General features: G+C 38.6%; 1 protein-coding gene across 1 annotated transcript in view; it reads right to left on the bottom strand.

The window, feature by feature from the left end:
* Nucleotides 1-26821, bottom strand: part of C2CD6 (C2 calcium dependent domain containing 6) — a 121367-nt gene that overhangs the window by 86698 nt on the left and 7848 nt on the right. Inside the window, exons 2-5 of the mRNA XM_036756414.1 lie at nt 20962-21048; nt 9981-10032; nt 7679-7824; nt 255-377 (exon numbers count right to left, since the gene is read on the bottom strand). Of these exons, the coding sequence (XP_036612309.1) occupies nt 255-377; nt 7679-7824; nt 9981-10032; nt 20962-21048 (408 nt within the window). The remainder of the gene's footprint in view (nt 1-254; nt 378-7678; nt 7825-9980; nt 10033-20961; nt 21049-26821) is intronic.

The following is a 26821-nucleotide window of genomic DNA, read 5'->3' as shown; positions in this document are numbered from 1 at the left end:
GTGCCTGACAACATCTACTTAATACCTCCAAAAGCAGCCCATTTTTTATAGAGAGTTTTTAAAATTTATATCAAGTGTATATTTTGGTATAAACAAAGCAAATGCAGCTGAAATTAGAACTAGATGAAGGTTTTTAGCCACCTCCTAAGAGTTTGAAGGTAGATATTGAATCTGAGTCTTCTGGCAACCATGAACACTGACGGAGCCTAGCTAGGTATTCAGTTGATAAAACAGTCATAGTAAATAATACATACCTGAATTATTTCATAAAGATGTAAGCTAAAACTTCCTAACAGTACAGGGTACGCTTCCAAATCATCAAATTCCATTAGTTCTAAATAAATCATATTCCTTTCATCATCTTGACGTCTTGGAACCTAAATAATAATAATCATGAAAGCTGACATAGAATACAATTTAAACAGCGATTTAGATGTCCTATTTAATTTTATCATAACAATTGTATCAAGTAGTGTCCAAATATTATTATTCTCATTTTATAGATGAGGAAATCAAAATTCAGAGAGTTTAGATGACTTGCTCAAAATCACACAGCTAATAAATGACAAATCCAGGTCACAGGAACATAAGATTTAGAGCTAGAAGAGATATTAAAGATCATACGGTCCAACCAACTCATTTTACAGATGAAACAATTCAGGCCTAGAGAAGTGACTTAGCTCTCAATATAGGCATCATCTTTGACTGCTTACTATCCCCATATCCAGTCTGTTGCCAAATTCTGTCAATTTTACCTTTGAAACTTCTCTTGTTTATCCCCTTTCTCTCTGACACTGCCACCACTCTGTGCAGGCCTTCATCACCTCATGCTTGAACTACTGCAATAGCTGTTGGTGGGTCTGCCTTGCCTCAGTCTCTCTCTATTCTAGTCCATCCTCTCAGCCGTCAAACTGATCTTCCTAAAGCACAGGCCTAAACACATAAACTCCCCCATTCAATAAACTTCTTTGGCTCACTATCACATCCAGGATCAAATATGAAATCCTCTGGTGTTCAAAGCCATTCAAAACCCGGCCCCCTTCCTAGCTTTCAAGTCTTCTCATACCTCTATACTTACTCTATGATTCACACTGACCCCGGTCTCCTTGTTGTTCTTTGAACAAAACATGCCATATCTCTCAACTCTGAGCATTTTCCCTGGTTGTCACCTCATTTTTGGAATTTCCTCCCTTTTCCATCTCCATTTCTTGACTTCCTTTACATCTCAGATAAAATCTTATCTTCCGGAAGAAGCTATTCTCAGTCTCCCTCAATGTTAGTGTTGTCCTTTTGATATCATCTCCAGTATATCCTACATGTATCTTGTCTATACGTAGTTGTTTTTATGTTGTCTCTTCTATTATACAGCAAGCTCCTTGAGGGCAGGAACTGCTTATCTTTCTTTGTATTCCTAGTACTTACTCTAGTGCATGGCATATAGTAAGCACTTAATAAATGCTTGTTGACTTGACTTGATTTAAGGTTATAAAGGTAGTTAGTAGATTTCAGACCCCAGTTCTCTGGCTCCAGATTCAATACCCTTTATATTATCCTATACCTATGACTCTCAAAATGCATAAAATAGTATTAAACCTACACTCTCAATTCATTTCACCTTAATAACATAATATTAAATTAATCAAAATTTTAAAAAGTTAAATAATAAATTAAATGAATTAAAATTATAAGGCATCATCATCATCATCAAACAGTCCATAAAACAATGAAACTCATTTTCATGTGTGGTGTTAGCAGACCAGGGTCATGGAGGACAGATGCCATTTTCCAACAAAGATGCCCTGAGCATCTGTTACTTTCCTATGTAGCTATTTCTTATATAATCCCTTTGTGAGCTTTTGCACATACCATTCCTCTTCTTGTAAGGCTCTTTTTTCAGTCTACACCTCTCTACATCTTTCAACGTCCAGTTCAAATATCACCTTCTAAATGAAGCCTTCTCGGATCACTCAGCCAGGAACGATCCAATCCAATAAGCATAATAATCTGTTAAGCATGATAATCTCTTAGGAGAGATATGGCATGTATACAAATTAGTATGATCACTGGGACAAGATAGGTGTTTAAAAAGTGAGTTTTTTTTTCCTCAGAAAGCATTGTTGAAAATGCTTCCCATTTTATCGAGTGCCATGAAGCCTACTCTTCTCTTCCTATTCTACTTTTGACCCAGTTAATGGACCATCCATAATACCTGTCCAGGATATGTATATATTGATGAACTGCATTAGCTATTCAAATAGCTAATGACTTAAAAATGGGAAATGGGTAAAGTTTTTTCTTTATCCATTTCCCATTTTTAAGTCACAGTTTAACTGAAGGCCCAGAAACTGCTGCAAATAGCAAATAGTTTATTTCTTTGTAAAGTAAAGAGACACGTCTCCAAGGGCAATAGTATTTAGAATTTTCAAAACATTTAGATAGAGCATAATGGCAAAAGACTTACAAGTATTATAATCTCACAAAAATGTGAAGAGTTAGGAAGGAGAAAATTAAAGAAAGCTTGGCATATGACTCCATTAGGACAGATCATTCCAAGAGGATTTGTGGATGAAACTGCAAGGGTGACAATAAGTAGAAGAAAAATAAAACTGATCTGCTAGCATTTCTATCACTGGGTGGCACAGAGTGCAGGGCCTGGCCAGGAGTGATCCAATCCAATAAACATTTACTAAGCATCTACTACATACAAGGCATTATACTAGGTGCTAGGGATGCAGCAAAGTTGAAAAGGATACAGGTTTCATTATAAACCTAGATTGTGACCAAGTCACTTAAACTTTGCTTGTGTCAAGATTTCTTTATTTTTAGTTTTCAACATTCATTTCCACAAGATTACAAGATTTTGAGTTACAAATTTTCTCCCCATCTCTACCCTCCCGCACCCCAAGATGGCATATATTCTGATTACCCTTTTCCCCAGTCTGCCCTCCCTTCCATCACTCCCCCATCCCGTTTCCCCTTACTTTCTTGTAGGGCAAGATAGATTTCTATACCCCATTGCCTGTATATCTTATTTCCCAGTTGCATCTAGAAACAATTTTTTTAACATTTGTTTTTAGAATTTTGAGTTCCAAATTCTCTCCCTTCTTCCCTCCCCACCTACCCTCATTGAGAAGGCAAGCAATTCAACACAGGCCACACATATATGGTTATACGAAACACTTCCATAATAGTCATGTTGTGAAAAGACTAACTATATTTCCCTCCATCCTATCATGTCCCCCTTTATTCATTTTTCTCCTTTGACCCTATCCCTTTTCAAAAGTGTTTGCTTTTGATTACCTCCTCCCCCAATCTGCCCTCCCTTCTATGATCTCCCCTCTTATCTTCTTCTCCCCTACTTTCCTGTAGGGGAAGATACCCAATTGACTGTGTGTGTTATTCCCTCCCTAAATCAAATCCGATGAGAGCAAGGTTCACTTATTCCCTTTCACCTACCCCCTCTTCCCTTCCATTATAAAAGCTTTTGCTTGCCACTTTTATGTGAGATAATTTACCCCATTTAATCTCTCCCTTTCTCCCTCTCTCAATATATTCCTCTCTCATCCCTTAATTTTATTTTTTTAGATATCATCCCTTCACATTCAGCTCACCCTGTGTCCTCTGTCTATACATATGTACAGTCCCTTCAACTACCCTAATACTGAGAACAGTCTCATGAGTTACAAATATCATCTTTCCATGTAGGAATGTAAACAAAACAGTTCAACTTTAGTAAGTCCCTTATGATTTCTCTTTCCTGTTTACCTTTTCATGATTCTCTTGATTCTTGTATTTGAAAGTCAAATTCTCTATTCAGCTCTGGTCTTTTCATCAAGAATGCTTGAAAGTCCTCTATTTTATTGAAAATCCATATTTTGCCCTGGAGTATTATACTCAGTTCTGCTGGGTAGGTGATTCTTGGTTTTAATCCTAGCTCCTTTGACCTCCAGAATATCATATTCCAAGCTCTTTGATCCCTTAAGGTAGAAGCTGCTAGATCTTATGTTATCTTGACTGTGTTTCCACAATACTTGAATTGTTTCTTTCTGGCTGCTTGTAATATTTTCTCCTTGACCTGAGAACTTTGGGATTTGGCTACATTATTCCTAGGACTTTTCTTTTTGGGATCTTTTTCAAAAGGTGATCAGTAGATTCCTTCAATTTCTAGAATATCAGGGCAGTTTTCCTTGATGATTTCTTGAAAGATGATGTCTAGGCTCTTTTTTGATCATGGCTTTCAGGTAGTTCAATCTATTCTCCAAGTCAATGGTTTTTCCAATGAGATATTTCACATTGTCTTCCATTTTTTCATTCTGTTTTATAATTTCTTGATTTCTCATAAAGTCATTAGCTTCTACTTGCTCCATTCTAATTTTTAAGGCATTATTTTCTTCAGTGATCTTTTGGACCTCCTTTTTACATTTGGCTAATTCTGCCTTTTAAGGCATTCTTCTCATTGGCTTTTTGGACTTCTTTTGCCATTTGAGTTAGCCTATTTTTAAGGTGTTATTTTCTTCAGTATTTTTTTGCATCTACTTTGGCAAGCTGTTAACTCATTTTTAATGATTTTCTTGAATCACTCTCATTTCTCTTCCCAATTTTTCCTCTACTTCTCTTACTTGATTTTCCAAATCCTTTTTGAGCTCTTCCATGGCCTGAGACCAAGTCATATTTTTCTTGGAGGCTGTTGATGTAGGCTCTTTGACTTTGTTGACTTCTTCTGGCTGTATGTTTTGATTTTCTTCGTCACTAAAGTAAGATTCTATAGTCTGAGTCCTTTTATGCTGCCTGCTCATTTCCCCAGCCAATTACTTGACTTTTGAGCTCTTTGTCAGGGTATGACTGCTCTGAGAGTGGAGAGTGCTATGTCCCAAGCTTCAGGGGTTTTGCACTGCTGTTTTCAGAGCTACTTCTATTTGGAGGTGGTATGATACTCCTCTCCTGGCTGTGCTCTGGTCTATGAGTGCAAGCACCCCTTTCTGCCATGTAACTAACAGGAGGACTCCCTCTCCACAGCCACCACAGGTTCTGCCACCCCATCGCTCTTCCTCCCACAAGGACCACCAACCAGGACTGCAACCCAGATCCAAGCAGGGCAAAGCAAGAGAATGCTGCCTCAGTGCCAGCAAAGAGATCCCTGCACTCTGATCAGCTGCCTGATTCCCCCCCACTGTCTGTGGGCCAGAAGCAGCTGCCACTGCTGCTGCTACCACTGCAGCCACCTCCACTGCCCTGGGGCTGGACAGTGCCCCTCTCTCACCCAGGTCCAACAGTTTTCCCACTGATCTTCTTCATTGTCTTTGGCATTTGTTTGTTGAGATGTCTGGAAACTGCCATAGCTGCCAGTGATTCAGTGCCCTGAGGTCTGCTCCGCCCATTCTGCCCTGGTGTGGTCTGTGCTGTTGTGGCTCAAGCTGGGCTGCACTTCTCTCCCAGCATAGTGCAATAGACCCTTCCTAGTGACCATCCAGGCCCTCTTGGGCTGGAGACTTGTTTCACTCTATCATTTCATGGGTTCTGTAGCTCTAGAATTTGTCTAGAGTCACTTTTACAGGTGTTTGGAGGGATTTGTGGGAGACCTCAAGTGAGTCCCTGTTTTCATGCTGCCATCTTGGCTCCATCCCAAAGGTTTCCTTATTTATAAAACAAGGATAATAATAGCACCTACCTCCCAGGATTGTTGGGAGGATAAATAAGATAATAATTGTAAAGCCATTAGCACAGTACCTAGCACATAGTAAGTACTATATAAATGTATTATTATCAATATCAATGGTGTAGTAACAATAACTTTAAGGTTTAAAAAGTATTTTATATATGTTATTTCATTTGATCCTCACAACAACCTGTGAAGTAGATGTTATTATAATGTTCATTTTATGGAAGAGGAAACTGAGGCTGAGAGAAGTTAAGTGACCTGCCCAGAGTCACACAGCTAAGTTTCTGAGGCCAAGTTTGAGGAGTCAGGTGTTCCTGATTCCAAGTCCAATATTCTATGGACTCTAACACCTCAGTCCTCAGTGTATTATATGAGGAAGTAGAAATAGGACCTAAGAAGACAAAGTAAGGAAAACCAGACTGATTAGATCAAGTGCACACATAAGAAATCCATACTAGAGGCAACACAATTCTGAAAGCAATTGAGGGATTAATTTTCAAGATACACAATACACAAAACAGTTCCAGCTCCACACTCACAAGAAAGGAATAATACTTGGATAGAACTGATATAACCACTGCTCCTAGTGAAGTGGGCTGTCCTTGACTCCTAACTTTGGAAAAACGATTTATAGACAGAAGCCAGGAAGAACCAGAGAAGTACAAAACAAACAAAAAGCAAGCAGGAAGGCACAATACTTAGGCATGGCAGTGAGCATCTGCTAGGAAATAAGCTATGAAAACCTATCAGAAGGCTTAGACCAGGCCCATTCTGCAATTGCTGCACAACAAGAGCAGAAGTGCAAGGGGCTCGTGACTCTGGGCCAGTGAGAAGAGCACACTCAACGGGATCGATCCAGTGTTTGGTTCTTTCCTAATTAGCCTGGTGTGCAAGTGTGTTTCTTCTTTATCAGTTGTTTTTTTTTTTTTGAGGGGGGAAGGCAGGGCAATTGGAGTTAAGTGACTTGTCCAAAGTCACACAGCTAGCAAGTGTGTCAAGTGAGGCCAGATTTGAACTCAGGTCCTCTTTACTCCAGGGCTGGTGCTCTGCTCACTGTGCCACCGAGCTGCTCCTTTATCAGTTAGTTTCAATCCAAATTTCTTTAAATTTCTATAAAACCCTACTGGACAGTAGAAATGCTAAGTTTTGTATCTTAACGATTAGAAACAAAATGCATTGGTCCTATTTCTAGGGAGACAAAAGATGCGAACAGTGAAAGATGATCTGGGTGCTTGCATAAGAATCTGACAAAACGGAAAAGCAGTATTATGGGGTTCTAGAGAGACACATTAATTCAGGATTAATATGTTTCTAAATTGTAAACTATTAAATATCAAGGTGACAGGTAGCAAATGATATAAACCACAGGCAGTATCACTTTCTGTTCTTTGGTATGGTAAATTGCCTCACCACATTTTGTAAAGCAAGCTATGTAGTTGGAAGTGAGCTGTGTAGGAAGCTCTGTCCACAAGCTGTAAGAATATACTCCATAGGTTTGTTGGTCCAGCAGATGTCATCCTTAACTCTTCACTCTTTTATGTGATAGATCCAATTAATTGCCAAACCTTGTAATTTCTATCTCCAGAACATTTCTTGCATACATAACTTCCTCACCACTCATACAGCCAACACCCTCACTCAGAGCTTTATCACCTCTCACTTGGACTATTGCAATAGCTTCCTCTTTGGTCTCCTCACCTCAAGATTCTCCCTACTTCAATTCATCCTTCATTCAGCTGCCAAGATGATTTCCCTGAAATCTAGTCTTGATCTTATTAGCCCTGTCACTCATTAAAATCTGGGGTTTCCTATTACCTTTAGGAGTCTATTTACAAGAAAGCCATGGGAGTAAGATAAACAAGGGAGAGAATAGAGAGAGAGAAGTACTAAGGCAGAGTAACAATTGTTGTTACAATTGAGTAACAATTATATTAAGGGAACATCTATACAATTAGCACATTTCTTATCTGTAAGTCTATATAAATATTTTGTTAGTTAAAATAAAAACCTTGACATTACCTGTACAGAGAAGTATTTCACTTCGTCAAACTTAACTGTAGGTTTCTTCTCATTGTTCTTAAAATTCAAGGAATGAGCTTTAGTACATTTCATGATCTTGTTAATAGTGATGCGAATAAATAAATTTGTGTAATACTCTAAGTTGACTGAAAATAGATGTTGAAATTCAGGAAGCATATTTTTTTTGGCTGTTGAGCAATGACTTTGTATGAACTTTATTAACTTAGACAACTCAGGCCAAAATCTTCAAATCAATGAAAAAGTATTAGCTGATATATGTATCTTAAAAGAACAAAGAGAGTCATAAGAATAGATTTTTTTTGTTTATGACTAAGTAAAGTGGTAAAGTAAGGTGGTACATAGAAAGCAGGGTAATACTTCTCAGACTACATCTTACTTTTCCTCCTTATATTATTCTCTGTTAAAAATTTTCAACATATATTAATTAGTTCATAAAGCATCTATGAGAAGGTAAATTCTTTGAAGGGAGGGGCTGTCTCTTTGACTATATTTTCAGTGCTTAGGACATATGCCTGGTACATAGCAGGTGATTAATAAATGCTTGCTTGCCTAAACATATGATTTAACAGACTGATTAAGAATACTGACAACCATAAATAATGCAATTTTTAGGAAGTTATAAAGTTAAGAGCAATAAGCCACTTGAAGATAATTCATTTCTAATTTTAATACTTTTAGGGTGAAATAATTTGGCCTGAATTATCCAGACTGGCTCTGTACATTGCATGAATTTGTCAGGTAATTTCTACCCTCTGATTAATTTCAGATATATAGCTCTGTCCTAGTCTATCCTGTTACTTATAAAGTTCTATTCGTTAATTTATTTTCTGATTAAAACAATTCCTTTTCGTATCGACCAGAATTTTAATTTCTATAGATTATAAAAAGATGGAAAAACCATAATGGCACTGTTTTAGTGCTACTTAATGATTACACTCAAGATACGCATTCAGTTAATTTTAAGACACAAAGTTAAAAATATTAATGAGCAGACTTTGAAAAGGAGGGCAGCTTAGTTAATAAGCATTTATTCCAGACAGCATAAAAAAGAGAAAGAGAGAAAGACAGAGACAGAGAGACGGAGAGAGACAGAGAGGGAAGGAGAGAGGGAGAGAGGGAAGGAGGGAAGGAAGGAAGGAAGGAAGGAAAGAAGGAAGGAAGGAAAGAAGGAAGGAAACAAGGGTGAGATAAATCTCCTGATAAATTAACTAGAAGTAATTTCTCCTGAAAAGATATATCCTGTACATATAACCTGTTGCTCATCTCTTGTTTTCAAGGAGGACTAATGATGTGGGGGTGATATCTTGACTTGCCCGTGAATTGGATTTAAGAGAGGGAGAGTTGCACAAAGTCATCAGACTCACTCTCTCTTCCAATCATCCAAGTCTGTGGCAAGACAAAAGTCAAGACAACTGGCGATGGCCCAGGATGCAGTGGATGATCTTGGTGTCCTTCATGTCTGACCAAGCTCTAAGCACTCTATAGTGCCTGCTTCAGTTGCCTTCAAAGCAGCTGGAATAAATTGTTCTCACGCACCCATTCTGCCAGGGGAAGTCTTCACATGCCTAGGGTAGACATCTTCCTAACTCACAGACAGGTTTGAGGTTACCCTCGACCTGGTTTAGCCTGTCTGCCAGGATGGTTTTACCAAATGTGGCTGCTGAACATACTACAGCTTCTTGGAGCCATAGGTGAGACAATTAACCTAATGATCACAGAAATGACTCTTGATCCATATGTCATTTTCTGGTTCTCAAGTACATCTCTGTTGTTGTTGTTTAGTCATTTCAGTCATGGCCAGTAATTTGTGACCCCATTTGGAGTCTTCTAGGCAATGATACTAGAGTGGTTTACCATTTCCTTCTCCAGCTCATTTTACAGATGAGGAAACAGAGGCAAACAGTGTTAAATGACTTGCCCAGGGTCACACAGCTAGTAAGCATCTGAGGCCAGAGTTGAACTCAGGAACACAAGTCATCAATGACTTCAGGTCCAGCACTCTATCCACTGTGCCACCTAGCTGCCCCAGTGTCTCTCTAGAACCCCTTAAATCTCTCATGAGATAGTTTTTTGAATAAGAATGGGAGAAGAGAAAATAATCATTAGAAGAGGAAAAAAAAGAAAAATGAGAAAAAGAAGTCTTTGGCTTCTTAAGAAGAATGGTGTAGAGTAATTCCCAAGGACGATGACTATGGCTACCCATAATATAAAAATTAATGGACTTGTCAATGAGAAACTGAACTTTACTTTAAACATTCAAATAAAACAAGAGAAAGGATACTCCTGGGTGAAAAATGTCTGCATCTCTTTATATGAACAGCTAGGCAGCCAACCTATGAGAATAAAAGAAACAAAACATTATTTTATTGAGTGATCACATTTAAAATATCAACTATTGTTTCTTTTACTTTATCCTGTACAGAGTGGTCTTACAAATGTGAAATACTTCTCTAATTTTTTTGGCTTGTAAAAATTCACTTGTTTTTCTCTAAGGAAAGAGTAAAACCAGATAGAAACTTTAAGTAAATAGAGATAAAAGAAAAAGGTGAGCAGATGTTCATTAACGTTTTTGAACACTCTCCATGTTTAACAAACTACTGTCTAAGCATAAAATTTTCAGAACTTTTTTTGGAATTACTTAAAATTTTTTTTTCTATTAGCTGAATGACAGTATATGATATTCTATTGTTAGAAATGTACTGTTTGGCCAAGATGGCGGCTGAAAAGTAGGGACTAGCGTGAGCTCCCTGCCAAGTCCCTCCAAAAACCTATAAAAAATGGCTCTGAACCAATTCTAGAACTGCAGAACCCACAAAATAGCAGGGGGAAGCAGGGCTCCAGCCCAGGACAGCCTGGATGGTCGCAGGGTAAGGTCTATCCGGCACAGAGCTGGGAGCGGAGGGGAGCGGAGCAGAGCCCAGCATGGGCTGCGCGGACCAACCAGACCAGGAGCCTGGCAGAGCGTGCCCTAGTGCCCTGAATCAGTGAGTTGCAGCAGTTACCAGACTTCTCAACCCACAAACACCAAAGACAACAGAGAAGGTTAGTGGGAAAAGCTGCGGGAGTGGAAGGAGTTCACGGTTTGGCCACCACCCCGGAGGCAGCGGAGGTGGGGCAGCTACAGAACTACAGCTGCAGTTGCTTCCAGCCCCAGGCCCACCTGGTGGGAGGAATTAAGTGGCGGATCAGAGCAGGAGTGCAGAGCCTGCTAAAGATCTTGACTTGTTAGGGAGAGTGGGTGGGAAGGGAAGAGGGGAGAGAATTTGGAACTCAAAGTTTTAAAAACAGATGTTCAAAAACAAAAAAAAAATTTTTGCATGCAACCAGAAAACAAGATACACAGGCAATGGGGCGTAGAAATTTATCTTGCCCTACAAAAAAGGAAGGGAAAAGGGGATGGGAGGGGAGTGGGGTGACAGAAGGCAGGGCTGACTGGGGAACAGGGCAACCAGAATATACGCCATCTTGGAGTGGGGGGAAGGGTAGAAATGGGGAGAAAATTTGTAATTCAAACTCTTGCGAAAATCAATGCTGAAAACTAATACATTAAATAAAAAAAATTTAAAAAAAGAAATATACTGTTTGATACAAGATTCAAAGCTTTATATCATTTAATATTCTAAAGTTATTTCAGAAACAACTTTTGGTTAACTGTTGGAGTGAATGAAACAAGGGATGGTAAGAATGTATTTGCCTAGAATCTTACAAATCCAAATCAAAGGAGTTTTAAACTGAAATGTATGGCGGGGTAGGGGAAATTACCTAAGTAGATTGTAGATACCATAGAGAGAAGCTTCTACAGCATAGCTTTTACAGTATAGTAGACACATCCAGAAATTCACAAAATCAAAAAAAAAAACATGAGCTAAGCATGGTGGTACACACATATAAATCTTTGTTATTGGGGAAGGTGAGGCTGGTGGATCTCTTGAGCTTGGGAGTTCTGACCTATAGTAGGTTAAAATAATTAGGTGTCTATGCTGAGTTCAGAATTGATATAGCAAGCCCCTGGGAGGGGAGGCAGGGCCCCAGGGTGCCTAACAGGACAAACTGGCTCTGGCAGGAAATGAAGCAGGTCAAAGCTAATAGTAGTGACTTAGTGACCCCCTAAATAGGCTTTGTGTACTTCCAGCCTGGGGTAAGATAGAGATCCAGTCTTTAAAAAAGAGAATAAGAAAAAAGACAGGGAGTTCTAGTCTTTATAAAAGAGAATGAGGAGAGAGGGAGGAAGGGAGGAAGGAAAGGAGGGAGGGAGAGAGAGAGGGAGAGATCTTTCAAGGAGGCCCATGGAGATCACTGAAGCTTGGTGAGATGAGACATATGGTTCTGGGATGTTATAAGTATAGTTAAAAGGGTGGAAGAGGGACAAAATATCATTTATTGAACATTGAGAAGATATGTTTATGTGAAGAAATTTGTGTGAAGATCGATAAATGAAGAAAGAGAAGTGATATCACCATGGATCAAAAAGAAAAAGCAGAAGTATAAACAGATTAAAAAAAAACAACACTGGCATGAAAGCAAGATATAGTTGAGACAAGGAACTTCAATTATTTGGATACTGTCTAAAGCAGAGTAGTTAGCATTTCAAAATTTGCTTTGATGATAATTTCATTCTTTTATAAGGTAGGTGAACTGGACAATACGCATTATTTCTTAAAAGAATGTGCAGATATTTCTTACCTGCCTGATTCTAACAGAGTACGTGGAAGTTTGGGGTGTGTGTGGAGAGGGGACTATTTACTAGCCACACACAGTAATGCCTGGGCTCGCATTATGTACTGATTAAAAAGTTTCCTAATTGGCTATTAAGGCAGAAGAGCTGATGACTCAGGGGAGGTACAGAAGACATCTACTGAGCTTTTTCAGATTTTTTTTCTTGCTGTTAAGTTTGCTGATTATTTATATCTAGTACCAAGTGTCAGGTAGGCAAGCAATCTCATCCAGCCTCCAAGCAGATATGAGCACATGACCACTTCTTCCTCTTTTTGTATTTGTTCTTTCTTGATATTAGGCAAACAAGTACCTAGCAATAGACATTGATTAGAGAAATGTGAACTGAAACAACTCTGAGATACCTCCTCACACCTATCAGACTGGCAAATATGACAGAAAAGGAAGATGATAAGTGTTAGAGGGCATGTGGGAAAATTAGGACACTAATGCACTCTTGGTTGAGTTGTGAACCGATGTAACCATTCTGGAGAACAATTTGGAACTATGCCCAAAGGGCTACAAATGTGTGCATACCCTTTGACCCAGTAGTACTACTATCAGTTCTGTATCCCCAAATTTAAAAAAAAAGAATGTGAAAATTGTTTTTACACATAATTAGGGAAAAAATAAAATATTGTTTTTTAAAAGATAGGCAATTAGATGAGGCAAGGGACTCAAGAGGACAGTCTAGAGATGAACTTGTTTCACAAAGGGGCCAAGATGGGGAAAGAAGAAGAGTTGTATCTAGTACAGAGACTGAGGGATTGGAAGTCTCAGAGTGCACAAAAAACAGATTTGGGATTGGAAGGTGGAAGAAGAGGTGGACTGACAATAAGTCGTGACCAGAAAAGGGAATTTCCATGAATATGGAAGTGGTACATCTTGGGATGATGATGGGGTGGTATATAAGAGTAGGTCACATGAAGTAAGTTGAGGAACTGCATTGTTAGGATGTTCGAGAAAGTATTATTATTTATGTTGAAGTCCTCTAGTATGAGGGCAGGGATTGAAGAGGAAAGACAGTAAACTCATTAAGGAAATAAGAGGTATGTCCTCTAAGTTGATAGACGACACCCATCAGAATTTTGACTGGGTGATAGATAAGAATTAATTGAACCTCAAAGGAGGATAGGTTATTGAGGCAGGGGGAAAACCGAGAAGTGGCAATGGGAAGCAAGGAGTATTCCAACTCCTTCACCTTGACCAGTGAGTTGGCAGGAAATGAGTGAAAGTATAGAAATACTGGAAAGGGCAGCAAGGGAGGCTGTGTTACCAGGAAGGAGCCAGGGCTCAACGAGAGCCAGAAGATAGGAGGAGTGGGGAAGGAAACAATTTAAGACAAAAGCAAGTTTGTTGCCTATGCAGCAGGCATTCAAAAGAGCACAATGGAAGAGGTATCTTTGGCATAAGGCACTGGGCAATGGGAATGAGGGACTGGACAGTTAGAGATTGGAGTTCAAATGATGACCAATGGAGTTTGAAATCCCTGAGATAGGGAAGGTATGACCAAGGGAGTTTGTTAATCATTAAAGGAAGATTTTAGATAAATTTCCGGTGTCCACTGGGTCTTGTTCTCAGGGTAGAGTCCTTTCAGAGCCTTATGCAGTTAAAGGGAGTACTTGGGGCAGAAGGAATGGTGTTATTCTCCTTTCTCCAAGGTAGGAGACCAGGCTAGACATTTATTGCACTACGGCCCTCTCCCCTCACCACAGCAGCAGGAGATGCACTGAAAGATTAAGAAAGATTATCTAAATTGCTTTTCACCAGTGGAATATCAAAAGTTAACTGACCAAGTGAGTCTGAATGTCCTGGAAGGTTTTTGAGTTAGTGGCTATGTCATCCCCAGAGCATCAGTTGAGAGAGAAAACTGATCACCAGAAAGAAGATTTGGCTGTTTGATTGGATAATGTCCAATACCACTAATTCCTAATCAGTAGTATTGCACCACTGTATTCTGATTTGATGAGGCTTAAAATCTTAGCCTCCCAAATGACTATAACCATAGTTACATTACTGAATTCTGTTAGAATAATGCATGTGGTGATACTTTTTATGCTTAGTAATTTTTTTCTGTATAGGAATAAGCTACCTGTTACATAACTGATTCATATTTGTATACCGAATACTTTTTAAACTCCTCTGCCTTTGGAGAACTCCTCACACTTTTGAGCCATAAATTTTACTACAATTAGTAGTTTTCTGGTTCATTATCTAGACAAAGACTTAAGAATAGGAAATCTAATCACCCTAATTAGAAGAAGGCTCCCTTAGCACTGAACTTGCTACATGGCTGGGTACAGGATAGGAACAGTAGGTATATTAGCCCCAGAAGCAAATGTAACACAGTTTATGATAGACTTCGAAAGATGGAGAAATCAACCAGGATCTCATTGAAAAACTGATTATTACAGTAGAAGAAGTAAGAGCCAAAGAAGAAGGGAGGAAATGACTATTCCATATTAGAATTTGTGATATAGGAGATTACAGCCAGATAAAATCTGCCCTTTACCACAGTTTTTAGCATAGCAGATTTCAAAAGCATTGGGTAAAGGATAGGTAGGCTCCAATGACTTAGATATTTATGTGACAAGTCATCACAAAAAAGATGGGAAGCTCTCAAGAAGGAAAGATACAAGGAACAGCAATTCTGACGATTAGGAAAATGGAGTTACTTAAATCAACCAATGCAGATGCTCAAGGAATTCATCTTATAATAAAAAATTTTAAAAGACATATACAGAAGACAGAAGTAATGGCAGGTAACAGAAGTACCACAAAAATATGGCATATTCTATTAAGGCAGGACCAGGAGTCCTAAAACTCAGAACTAGCAGAGACTATCAAGGAAAGCTAGGGAAAATTAAAAGAGTTGTTTGGGAATTTTTCAGTTACACTGGGGACAAGAGGAGAATTTTTTAAAGTAGAAGATGGATGCTTGGTGTGGATGGGATATTGATAATAGAAATGGGAATAAGAAAAAGACCACATTGTCAGAGACAATGAAAGACAAAAATGGTACAATGGTGGAGGAGCTATGGTAAGACAGGCACACTAATTCACTGCTAGTGAACTCTGAATTGACCTAACTTTTCCAGAAATTATATTTACATTTAGTTATAAAATGTCACTAAACTGTACATAACCTATGACATGGTAAAAATACTATTAGGGAAGATGGCGGCTGAAAAGCAGGGACTAGCGTGAGCTCCCCGCCGAGTCCCTCCAAAAACCTATAAAAAATGGCTCTGAACCAATTCTAGAACTGCAGAACCCACAAAAGAACAGAGGGAAGCAGGGCTCCAGCCCAGGACAGCCTGGATGGTCTCTGGATGAGGTCTATCCTGCACAGAGCTAAGAGCAGAGCAGAGCAGAGCAGAGCAGAGACCAGCGTGAGTGGTGCAGACCAACCAGACCAGGAGCTGGGCGGAGTGTGCCCTAGCGTGCCGAATCAGTGAGCTGCGGCAGTTACGAGACTTCTCAACCCACAAACACTAAAGACAACAGAGAAGGTTAGTGGGAAAAGCTGTGGGAATGGAAGGAGTTCACTATTCAGCTACCACCCCGGGGGCAACGGAGGTGGGGCAGCTACAGAACTACAGCTGCAGTTGCTTCCGGCCCCAGACCCACCTGGTGGGAGGAATTAAGTGGCGGATCAGAGCAGGAGTGCACAGCCTGCTGAAGATCCAAGCCTTGTCTGGGTTGGGGGTTCTTGGGGAAAGAGGAGTGCTGGTGTGGCAGAGCTGGCGCATCCTCCCCAAACGTGGAACATAGAACTCTTTAGTCTACAAGCAGTCATACCCCGCTGAAAAACTCAAGGGTCAAGTTAGTTGGTTGGGAATATGGCCAGGCAGCAAAAATGCACCCAGATTCAGTCTCAGACTCTGGAATCCTTCTGTGGTGACAAAGAAGACAAAAACATACAGCCAGAAGAAGTCAACAAAGTCAGAGAGCCTACAACAAAAGCCTCCAAGAAAAACATGAACTGGTCTCAGGCCATGGAAGAGCTCAAAAAGAATTTGGAAAAGCAAGTTAGAGAAGTAGAGGAAAAATTGGGAAGAGAAATGAGAAGGATGTGAGAAAACCATGAAAAACAAGTCAATGACTTGCTAAAGGAGACCCAAAAAATACTGAAAAATACACTGAAGAAAACAACACCTTAAAAAATAAACTAACTCAAATGGCAAAAGAGCTCCAAAAAGCCAATGAGGAGAAGAATGCCTTCAAAGGCAGAATTAACCAAATGGAAAAGGAGGTCCAAAAGACAACTGAAGAAAATACTACCTTAAAAATTAGATTGGAGCAAGTGGAAGCTAGTGACTTTATGAGAAATCAAGATATTATGAAACAGAACCAAAGGAATGAAAAAATGGAAGACAATGTCAAATATCTCATTGGAAAAACCACTGACCTGGAAAATAGATCCAGTAGAGAGAATTTAAAAATTATTGGACTACCTGAAAGCCATGATCAAAAAAAGAGCCTAGATATCATCTCTCAAGAAATTATCAAGGAGAACTGCCCTGATATTCTAGAGCCACAGGGCAAAATAGAAATGGAAAGAATCCACCGATCTCCTCCTCAAATAGATCCCAAAAAGAAATCTCCTAGGAGTATTATTGCCAAATTCCAGAGCTCCTAGATCAAGGAGAAAATACTGCAAGCAGCCAGAAAGAAACAATTTGAGTATTGTGGAAACACAATCAGAATAACCAAAGATCTAGCAGCTTCTACATTAAGAGATCGAAGGGCTTGGAATACAATATTCCGGAGGTTAATGGAGCTAGGATTAAAACCAAGGATCACCTACCCAGCAAAACTGAGTATCATGCTCCAAGGCAAAATATGGACTTTCAATAAAATAGAGGACTTTCAAGCTTTCTCAGTGAAAAGACCAGAACTGAATAGAAAATTTGACTTTCAAACACAAGAATCAAGAGAACCATGAAAATGTAATCAAGAAAAAGAATTTGCAAGGGACTTACTAAAGTTGAACTGCTTTGTTTACATTCACACATTGAAAGATGATGTGTATGATTCATGAGACCTCAGTATTAGGATAGCTGAAGGGGATATTCATATATACATATATATGTTTATGTATATATATGTACATGTGAGTGTGTATGTATGTATATATGTATGTGTGTGTGTATATATATATATATATATATAGAGAGAGAGAGAGAGAGAGAGAGAGAGAGAGAGAGAGGGCACAGGGTGAGGTGAAGATGAAGGGAAGATATCTAAAAGAAATAAAATCAAATTAAGGGATGAGAGAGAGATATATTGAGAGAGGGAGGTAGGGAGAGACAGAATGGGGTAAATTATCTCACATAAAAGTGGCAAGAAAAAGCAGTTCTGTAGGAAGGGAAGAGAAGTCAGGCAATGGGGAATGAGTGAATCTTGCTCTCATCAGATTTGACCTGAGGAGGGAATACCATACATACTCAATTGGGTAACTTACCCCACAGGAAAAAAGGAGGAAGAAGAAGATAAAAAAGGGGGGATGATAGAAGGGAGGGCAGATGGGGGTAGAGGTAATCAAAAACAAACACTTTTGAAAGGGGACAGGGTCAAGGGAGAAAATTCAATAAAGGGGGATAGGTTGGGAAGAAGCAAAATATAGTGAGTCTTTCACAACATGAGTATTGTGGAAGGGTTATACATAATGATACTCATGTGGCCTATGTTGAATTGCTTGACATCTGAGGGAGAGTGGGTGGGAAGGGAAGAGGGGAGAGAATTTGGAACTCAAAGTTTTAAAAACAGATGTTCAAAAACAAAAAAAAAAGGTTTTGCATGCAACTAGAAAATAAGATACACAGGCAATGTGGCGTAGAAATTTATCTTGCCCTATAAGAAAGAAAGGGAAAAGGGGATGGGAGGGGAGTGGGGTGACAGAAGGCAGGGCTGACTGGGGAACAGGGCAACCAGAATATACACTATCTTGGAGTGGGGGGGAGGGTAGAAATGGGGAGAAAATTTGTAATTCAAATTCTTATGAAAATCAATGCTGAAAACTAAATATATTAAATAAAATTAAATTTAAAAAAAAGGAGAGTGCAGAATTGAAGGGGAGCAGAATTGAAGGGGAGAAGAACTGAGAGCAGAACTAAGAGCCGCAGAACTAAGAGCCGCAGAACTGAGAGCAGTAGAACTGAGAGGAAGACAGTGAGGCAGCAGACATCAAGAGGGCTCTGAAGAGCAGACATTGAGAGAACCAGCATCAGCAGAGCTGCAGAAGAGAGTGTTGAGCAGAGAATTAGGATTCATGAATGATTGTTTACAGGAAGGCCCTAGCAGGGGGGAAGGTCACAGGGTGACTTGGTTCCTTGCTATAATACTGTGTTATAATTTGCTTGTTACTACATTGAGGTGGGCTTACTGGTTTGGGAATAAAATTGCTACTATAACGAATTGGGGGTATTGGTTCTCAGATTTGATCCTCTGGAGCCTAAATAAATGTTATATTTCCTCTGCCTTCTAAAAAAAATGCTATTAGGTATATACTCCAAAGAACACAAAGACAGAGAGAATGTTCCTTAGAGACTATTAAGAGAAAGGTGGTGAAGGACCTTGAGTTCACTCACCTTGAGGCGAATATTGAGGTGGACTTTTAGTTTTCTTTTTTCTTTTTGGAGGGGGGAAGGCAGGGCAATTGGGGTTAAGTGACTTGCTCAAGGTCACACAGCTAATAAGTGTGTCAAATGTCTGAGGCCAGATTTGAACTCAGGTCCTCCTGACTCCAGGGCCGGCGCTGTACTTGCTGTGCCACCTAGCTGCCCCTGAGGTGAACTTTTAGAATCTATGCAAGGAACTGAGGTTGTTGAGACATAAGAAGAGATTTAGAGGAGTTTTTCTTTCACTGGTTGAATGGCTGCCATAGGGAAGACTTGTTCTATTTAACACCAGAGGGAAGAACTGGGAGCAATGCATAGAAATTCCAGAGATAGAAGGAAAAAACTCCTAGTGACTAGCGCTATCCAAAGATGGAATGGGCTTCCTCGGGAAGCTGTAAATTCTTCCTCACTGGAGGTTTTTAAGCAAAGGCCAGATGTTGATTTGTCAAATTGTTGTAGAGAGAGTATTAGTTCAGCCATATTTGGAATAACAGTCCCTTCCAGCTGTAAGATTCCATGATTCTGTGGAATTGTTATTCAAAGTATGAAGAAAAAGAATCTAAGGCAGTGGTAATTTGAGATAAATACAAAAAATGTCTTCTATCCATAAAATAAATGCAGCATTTCTTGAGTACAAAACTGCAATATCAGCCAAATGAAGATTGGCACGTTGAACCTTACAGTTAATTCAAAATGGCAAATATTATTTAATACTGCGTGAAACTAGATCAATTTCCACAGCAGTCATAGTAGTAATAATAATGAAGATGATGACATATTACAACACAGAGCTTTCATCTTTCTTTTAAAGCAATGTTAGCATGAACTATAGAGTGAAGGTCTAACGATATTCAAAAAAAAATCTAAGTACCCTGTCACATTGCAGCCCTTAATGGTTGTTGAATTGAATTGGAGAAAGCTAAATATAATGCCTTCCTAAAACACTGAGACAAAAATATTGTTTTAAGGACACAACAGCACAGACAGCTATAATCAAAGTAAAGGTTGAAATTCTGTTAGTTATAGCAACTACTAAAGCAAACCCATTTTTGATGTATGCTACAATGCATGGCTAGGTCACACAACAGACTAACCTCATTTCTTGGTGATGGAGTACCCATTTTTTTGAGGAGTGTGGGATTTCATGAGAGAAGTAAAACCAATGAGTAAGGCCTCTAATCTTTCTATCATCAATGAAACACTCAGCCCTTTGACACATAACACTATAAATTGGGACTCCAGCTGGTCTTGGGCAAATCACTTAATTTCCCTAAGTCCATTTCCTTAACTATAAAATTAAGTAGTTAGACTAGATGGGATTCTGGATTTTCTCCCAGTTCCAGTTCTACAACCTATGAACTAAAAGGAACTGTGGACTGTCTAATATGTGATTTGCTGTGATACTGTTTTCAGGGTATTCCAAAGAACAAGGCAAGGGGCAAATATCCCAATTTACCACATATTTGTAGAGTATTTTTGATTTTTTTAAAGCATCAAGTACAAGTAGAGTGGTCCTGTCACTCATCAAATATTTGATTCAGATTATCCAGAAAATAGGGAACTATATTTATGAATTCTCATTTTCAGAGTGTTTTTGTGAACTTTAGGGGATAATTTAGTTTTCTTTCTCCCATACTAGAATACCACATCCATGTCAGTTTGGTGGATTTTTTTAAAATATCCAAATTTAGGTAATTAATAGCATAAGTAACATTCACTCATTATCTGCAATAAGCTATTTTCATTTACGTTAATAAACCTCTTTGAATGAATATTCTTGTAAAATCTTTACTTCATAAAAAAGAAGCAATGGAAATTTTATCATAGATTTTTTCACATACACTCTTGCTGAATACCCAAAAGTCAGATGATAAATTAGCTGGAGCTATAAAATAATTTATAGGTACGGAGAATGCTTTTACATACCACATCTCCAAATGGAACCAAAGATGGTATATCTTGTGCTTCAGCCAAGTCTTTACTCTCACTTCCTTTAAGAGTTTTTTTCAGCATCTATAAAATGTAAATGAATTCTAAATTGCTTCAAATTTAAAGAAGATAAAAATAGAACAAGTTAAGTACTGTTCAATACTGTATGTGACAGCCTCAGTGATAATTATAGTAGGTAAATTCTACACTGCATTGGTGCCTAAAAGTTTATTGAGTCACAATGGCCTACATTACAGTGAAAAATGTCAAAATGTATGCTTCAATGTATTTCACAAAGAACTACTAATGAAAGCAGCAGAATGGGCAGTTAAAAGTCACCTATGTGGCAGAATGATGTTCATTATAGAGAAGAATTTAGTATAAAACAGCTAAGTCTTCCCCTACAAAATTTTTACTCCAATGTTTCATCTCAGCAAGGAGGTATCCTTGAGTTCTGAAGGCTGTGCCAATGCAGCATGAATTCTGGCAAATTCTACTAAGCAGGAAAGGCCTAAAAATAGGCTCTACTGATTAGCTAAGCACAGAGAGGACCATCACTAGTAGTTTGTCCATTAGATGATAAATGATTTGGCTACAGCAACTCATGGAACAAACAAACAAAAAAAAACTCAAACCCAAAATGGACTTGAGTCCTGTTTGATCCCCTTCTGCTTTTTTAGGGCCAGTGGATGGTTGCCAGGAAAGAGGGTAGAGGATGCTAAGAAACACGAAGTCTTTAGACAATCAATAAACATTAATTTAGGGGCTGCAAACTCTAAATGTGAGTTCTCTGTCCAACAACCAAGGAATCAATATATACTTCCAGTTTATTGTAATTACATAGAATACTGCTATGATCAATACCAGCATTGATATTGTTACAATCTGAAGACATAAGAAAATCACAGGATTTGAAAGCAGAGTTTCTTTGATACAGGTCAGGAAACATGGGAGAATACACAGAATTCTGGGATTAGAATCAGCAAAATGTGGTTGAGTTCAAATCCTGCCTCTGTCACTTACTAGCTATGTGACCCTGAGCAAGTCACTTACTATCTCTAAATATCCCAAACACTTTCCTAGAACTTAGGTACAAAGCCACAGAAGAGTTTTAACCTGCACTGGTGGAGGAAGATTCCATAAGTGGACTTCCCCCCAGAGATGAAAAGATAGAACTGTTGCAGAGTTACATAAAGAGAGCTGGCAGCTGGTTTTGTTATGAGACCAATAGCAGTAAGAAACATCAATTTTACGCAACACTTGAAATGGACCTGACAAACTCTCAACTCTAAAAGAGAGAAAATGGGAAAAAGGAAAGAACGGCATTGTCTTTATCATCATTTCTGTGAGGAGTTAAATGATACTAAAGGAAGCCAGAACACTTCATCTAGCAGACCCACTGTCTCCTTCCAAGCAGAGAAATGTTAACAGCCAAGGACCTCATGGCTTTCAAGTACAAACTCTATTGCAAAGGAGGAAGGGGATGTAAGATTATAAGCAGTATTGCTTCACAAAACAGTTCAAGGTTCTTGAGGAAAAAAATGAACTTGCAGAGAGCTTGACCAAGTGTTTCACAAAATGATTTTTTTTGTTGCTTTGTGCACACACAGAAAATCATCCATTTGGCTACAATTTCCTTTCTTTAAAAATATTTTAATTATTTATCATAAGCAATAGTGACTATCAATTTACCTTGCAATTATTTAAATGAAATTCACCTCATAAAATGTCATAAATTTTCATTCATTCTAAGTCTCGATCCTTTGTTCATACATTCCTGTTCATTTTTTTGTCATTTCATTTAGTGTGAATTCTGTTCTAATTATTTTACATCTTTCATTATGCATTATTTCATAAAGCTCTTTTTATATTTCATTAAATGGAGAAGGGTTCATTTTAATTATGCTATGGTACTTCATTACAAATACAATATTAAGCCATTCCCTTCTTGTTGGCTATTTTACTTACTTCCAGTTTATTGTAATTAGATAGAATACTGCTATGAGCATTTTAAAAGAAACAGCTTTTTTGATTATACTTTCAAGGAACATACCCAACAATGGAATGTTCAAATCAAAGGTTATTATTATTTTCCTAACTTTTCTACATGACAAGTTACCACTAAATAGATTCAACAGGTGTGAAATTCCACCACTGATGAGTGTATCTCTTTCTCTAAAACTTCACTAGGCATTATTCCTTTACTTTCCATTCTTTTTTTCTTTTTGGCCAGTTTGATGGCCATGAGGTAGAACCTGAAAGTTGTTTTAATCTGCATCTTTATTAATGAAGCTGAGCACTTTCCAAGTTATTGACAATTTCTATTTCTTTTTTTAAAAGTCTTTTAAATTAATTTTTAGTTTTCAACATTCACTTCCACGAGATTGAGTTCCAAATTTTCTCCCCATCTCTCCACTTCCTCACCCCAAGATGACATGCATTCTGATTACACTTTCTCCCAACCTGCCCTCCCTTCTATCACCCTTTCTTTCATTTATCCCCTTCCCTTCTATTTTCCTATAGGGCAAAATAAATTTCTATACCTCACTGCCAGTATCTTATTTCCCAGTTGCATGTAAAAACAATTTTTAACATTCATTTTTAAAACTAATTCTCTCTTCTTCCTTCCCCCCCCCATTGAGAAGGCAAGCAATTTGATATAGGTTATATATGTGTAGTTATACAAAACACTTCCATAATAGTCATGTTGTCAAAGGCTAAATATATTTCCCTCCCTCCTATTCTGCTCCCTATTTATCCTATTCTCTCCTTCGACTGTCACTTCTCAAAAGTGTTTGCTTCTGACTACCCCCTCCTGCAATCTGCTCTCCCTTCTATGATTCCCCCCTCTCATCCCCTTCCCCCTTACTTTCCTGTAGGGTAAGATACTCAATTGACCGCATATGTTATTCCCTCCTTAAGCCAAATCTGATGAGAGTAAGGTTCACTCATTCCCTTTCACTTTCCACCTTCATTCATTTCCTTTTCTCCTTCATTGTAAAAGCTTTTTCTTCCCTCTTTTATGTGAGAGAATTTATCCCATTCTACCTCTCCCTTTCTCCTTCTAGCACATTCCTCTCTCACTCCTTTATTTTTTAGATATGATCCCTTCATATTTAATTCACCCTTAACTACCCTAATACTGAGAAAGGTTTCATGAGTTACAAATATTATCTCTCCATGTAGGAATGTAAACAGTTCAACTTTTTTTTTTCCAATTTTTCTTGAGGGGGGAAGGCAGGGCAATTGGGGTTAATTTGACTTGCCCAAGGTCACACAGCTAGTAAGTGTGTCAAGCATCTGAGGCCGGATTTGAACTCAGGTCCTCTTGATTCCAGGGCTGCTACTCTACTCACTGTGCCACCTAGCTGCCTCCTAAACAGTTCAACTTTAATAAGTCCCTTATGAATTCTCTTTCCTGTTTACCTTTTCATACTTCTCTTGAGTCTTATATTTGAAAGTCAAATTTTCTATTCAGCTCTGGTCTTTTCTTCAAGAATGCTTGAAAGTCCTCTATTTCATTGAATATCCATTTTTTCCCTGAAGGATTATACTGTTTTGTTGGCTAGGTGATTCTTGGTTTTAATCCTAGTTCCTTTGACCTCTGGAATATCATATTCTTTTTTTTGATTTTTTTAATTTATTTAACATATTTAGTTTTCAGCATTGATTTTCACAAGAGTTTGAATTACAAATTTTCTCCCCATTTCTACCCTCCCACCCATTCCGAGATGGCGTTTATTCTGGTTGCCCTGTTCCCCAGTCAGCACTCCCCTCTGTCACCCCACTCCCCTCCCATCCCCTTTTCCCTTCCTTTCTTGTAGGGCAAGATAAATTTCTACACCCCATTGTCTGTGTATCTTATTTTCTAGTTGCATGCAAAAACATTTTTGTTTGTTTTTGAACATCTGTTTTTAAAACTTTGAGATCCAAATTCTCTCCCCTCTTCCCTTCCCACCCACCCTCCCTAAGAAGTCAAGTAATTCAACATAGGCCACATGTGTATCATTATGTATAACCCTTCCACAATACTCATGTTGTGAAAGACTAACTATATTTTGCTCCTTCCCAACCCATCCCCCTTTATTGAATTTTCTCCCTTGACCCTGTCCCCTTTCGAAAGTGTTTGTTTTTGACTACCTTCACCCCTATCAGCCCTCCCCTCCATCATCCCCCCGATTTATTTTTATCTTCTTCCCTCTTCTTTCCTGTGGGGTAAGATTCCCCATTGGGTATGTATGGTATTCCCTCCTTAGGCCAAATCTGATGAGAGCAATGTTCACTCATTCCCCCCTCATCCGCCCTCTCCCCTCCTCCCACAGAACTGCTTGCTCTTGCCTCCTTTATGCGAGATAATCCACCCCATTCTATCTCTCCTTATCTCCCTCTCTCAGTATGTTCCTCTCTCATCCCTTAATTTGATTTTATTTCTTTTAGATATCTTCCCTTCATCTTCAACTCACCGTGTCCGCTCTCTCTCTCTCTCTCTCTCTCTCTCTCTCTCTCTATATATATATATATATACACACACACACATAGATATGTACATACATACACATTCACCCATATATATACATAAACATATATGTATGCATATTCCCTTCAGCTACCCTAATACTGAGGTCTCATGAATCATACTTGTCATCTTTCCATGTAGGAAGGTCAACAAAACAGTTCACCTTTAGTAAGTTCCTTGCAATTTCTTTTTCTTGTTCTTTTTCTTGATTACCTTTTCATGCTTCTCTTGATTCTTGTGTTTGAAAGTCAAATTTTCTATTCAGTTCTGGTCTTTTCACTGAGAAAGCTTGAAAGTCCTCTATTTTATTGAAAATCCATATTTTGCCTTGAAGCATGATACTCAGTTTTGCTGGGTAGGTGATTCTAGGTTTTAATCCTAGCTCCATTGACCTCCGGAATATCGTATTCCAAGCCCTTCGATCTCTTAATGTAGAGGCTGCCAGATCTTGGGTTATTCTGATTGGGTTTCCACAATACTCAAATTGTTTTTTTCTGGCTGCTTGCAGTATTTTCTCCTTGATCTGGGAGCTCTGGAATTTGGCAACAATATTCCTGGGAGATTTCTTTTTGGGATCTATTTGAGGAGGCGATCGATGGATTCTTTCAATTTCTATTTTGCCCTGTGGCTCTAGAATATCAGGGCAGTTCTCCTTGATAATTTCTTGAAAGATGATATCTAGGCTCTTTTTTTGATCATGGCTTTCAGGTAGTCCAATAATTTTTAAATTATCTCTCCTGGATCTAATTTCCAGGTCAGTGGTTTTTTCCAATGAGATATTTGACATTGTCTTCCATTTTTTCATTCCTTTGGTTCTGTTTCATAATATCTTGATTTCTCATAAAGTCACTAGCTTCCACTTGCTCCAATCTAATTTTTAAAGTAGTATTTTCTTCAGTGGTCTTTTGGACCTCCTTTTCCATTGGGCTAATTCTGCCTTTCAAGGCATTCTTCTCCTCATTGGCTTTTTGGAGCTCTTTTGCCATTTGAGTTAGTCTGTTTTTTAAGGTGTTGTTTTCTTCAGTGTATTTTTCAGTATTTTTTTGGGTCTCCTTTAGCAAGTCATTGACTTGTTTTTCATGGTTTTCTCGCATCCTTCTCATTTCTCTTCCCAATTTTTCCTCTACTTCTCTAACTTGCTTTTCCACCTCCTTTTTGAGCTCTTCCATGGCCTGAGACCAGTTCATGTTTTTCTTGGAGGTTTCTGTTGTAGGCTCTTTGACTTTAGTAATTTCTTCTGTCTGTATGTTTTGGTCTTCTTTGTCAGCAAAGAAAGAATACAAAGTCTGAGACTGAATCTCGGTGCGTTTTCGCTGCCTGGGCATATTCCCAACCAACTAA

The sequence above is a fragment of the Trichosurus vulpecula genome, chromosome 4, assembly GCF_011100635.1.
Source record: "Trichosurus vulpecula isolate mTriVul1 chromosome 4, mTriVul1.pri, whole genome shotgun sequence".
Classification (NCBI taxonomy): Eukaryota; Metazoa; Chordata; class Mammalia; order Diprotodontia; family Phalangeridae; genus Trichosurus; species Trichosurus vulpecula.
This window is presented reverse-complemented; position numbering and strand designations above follow the sequence as displayed.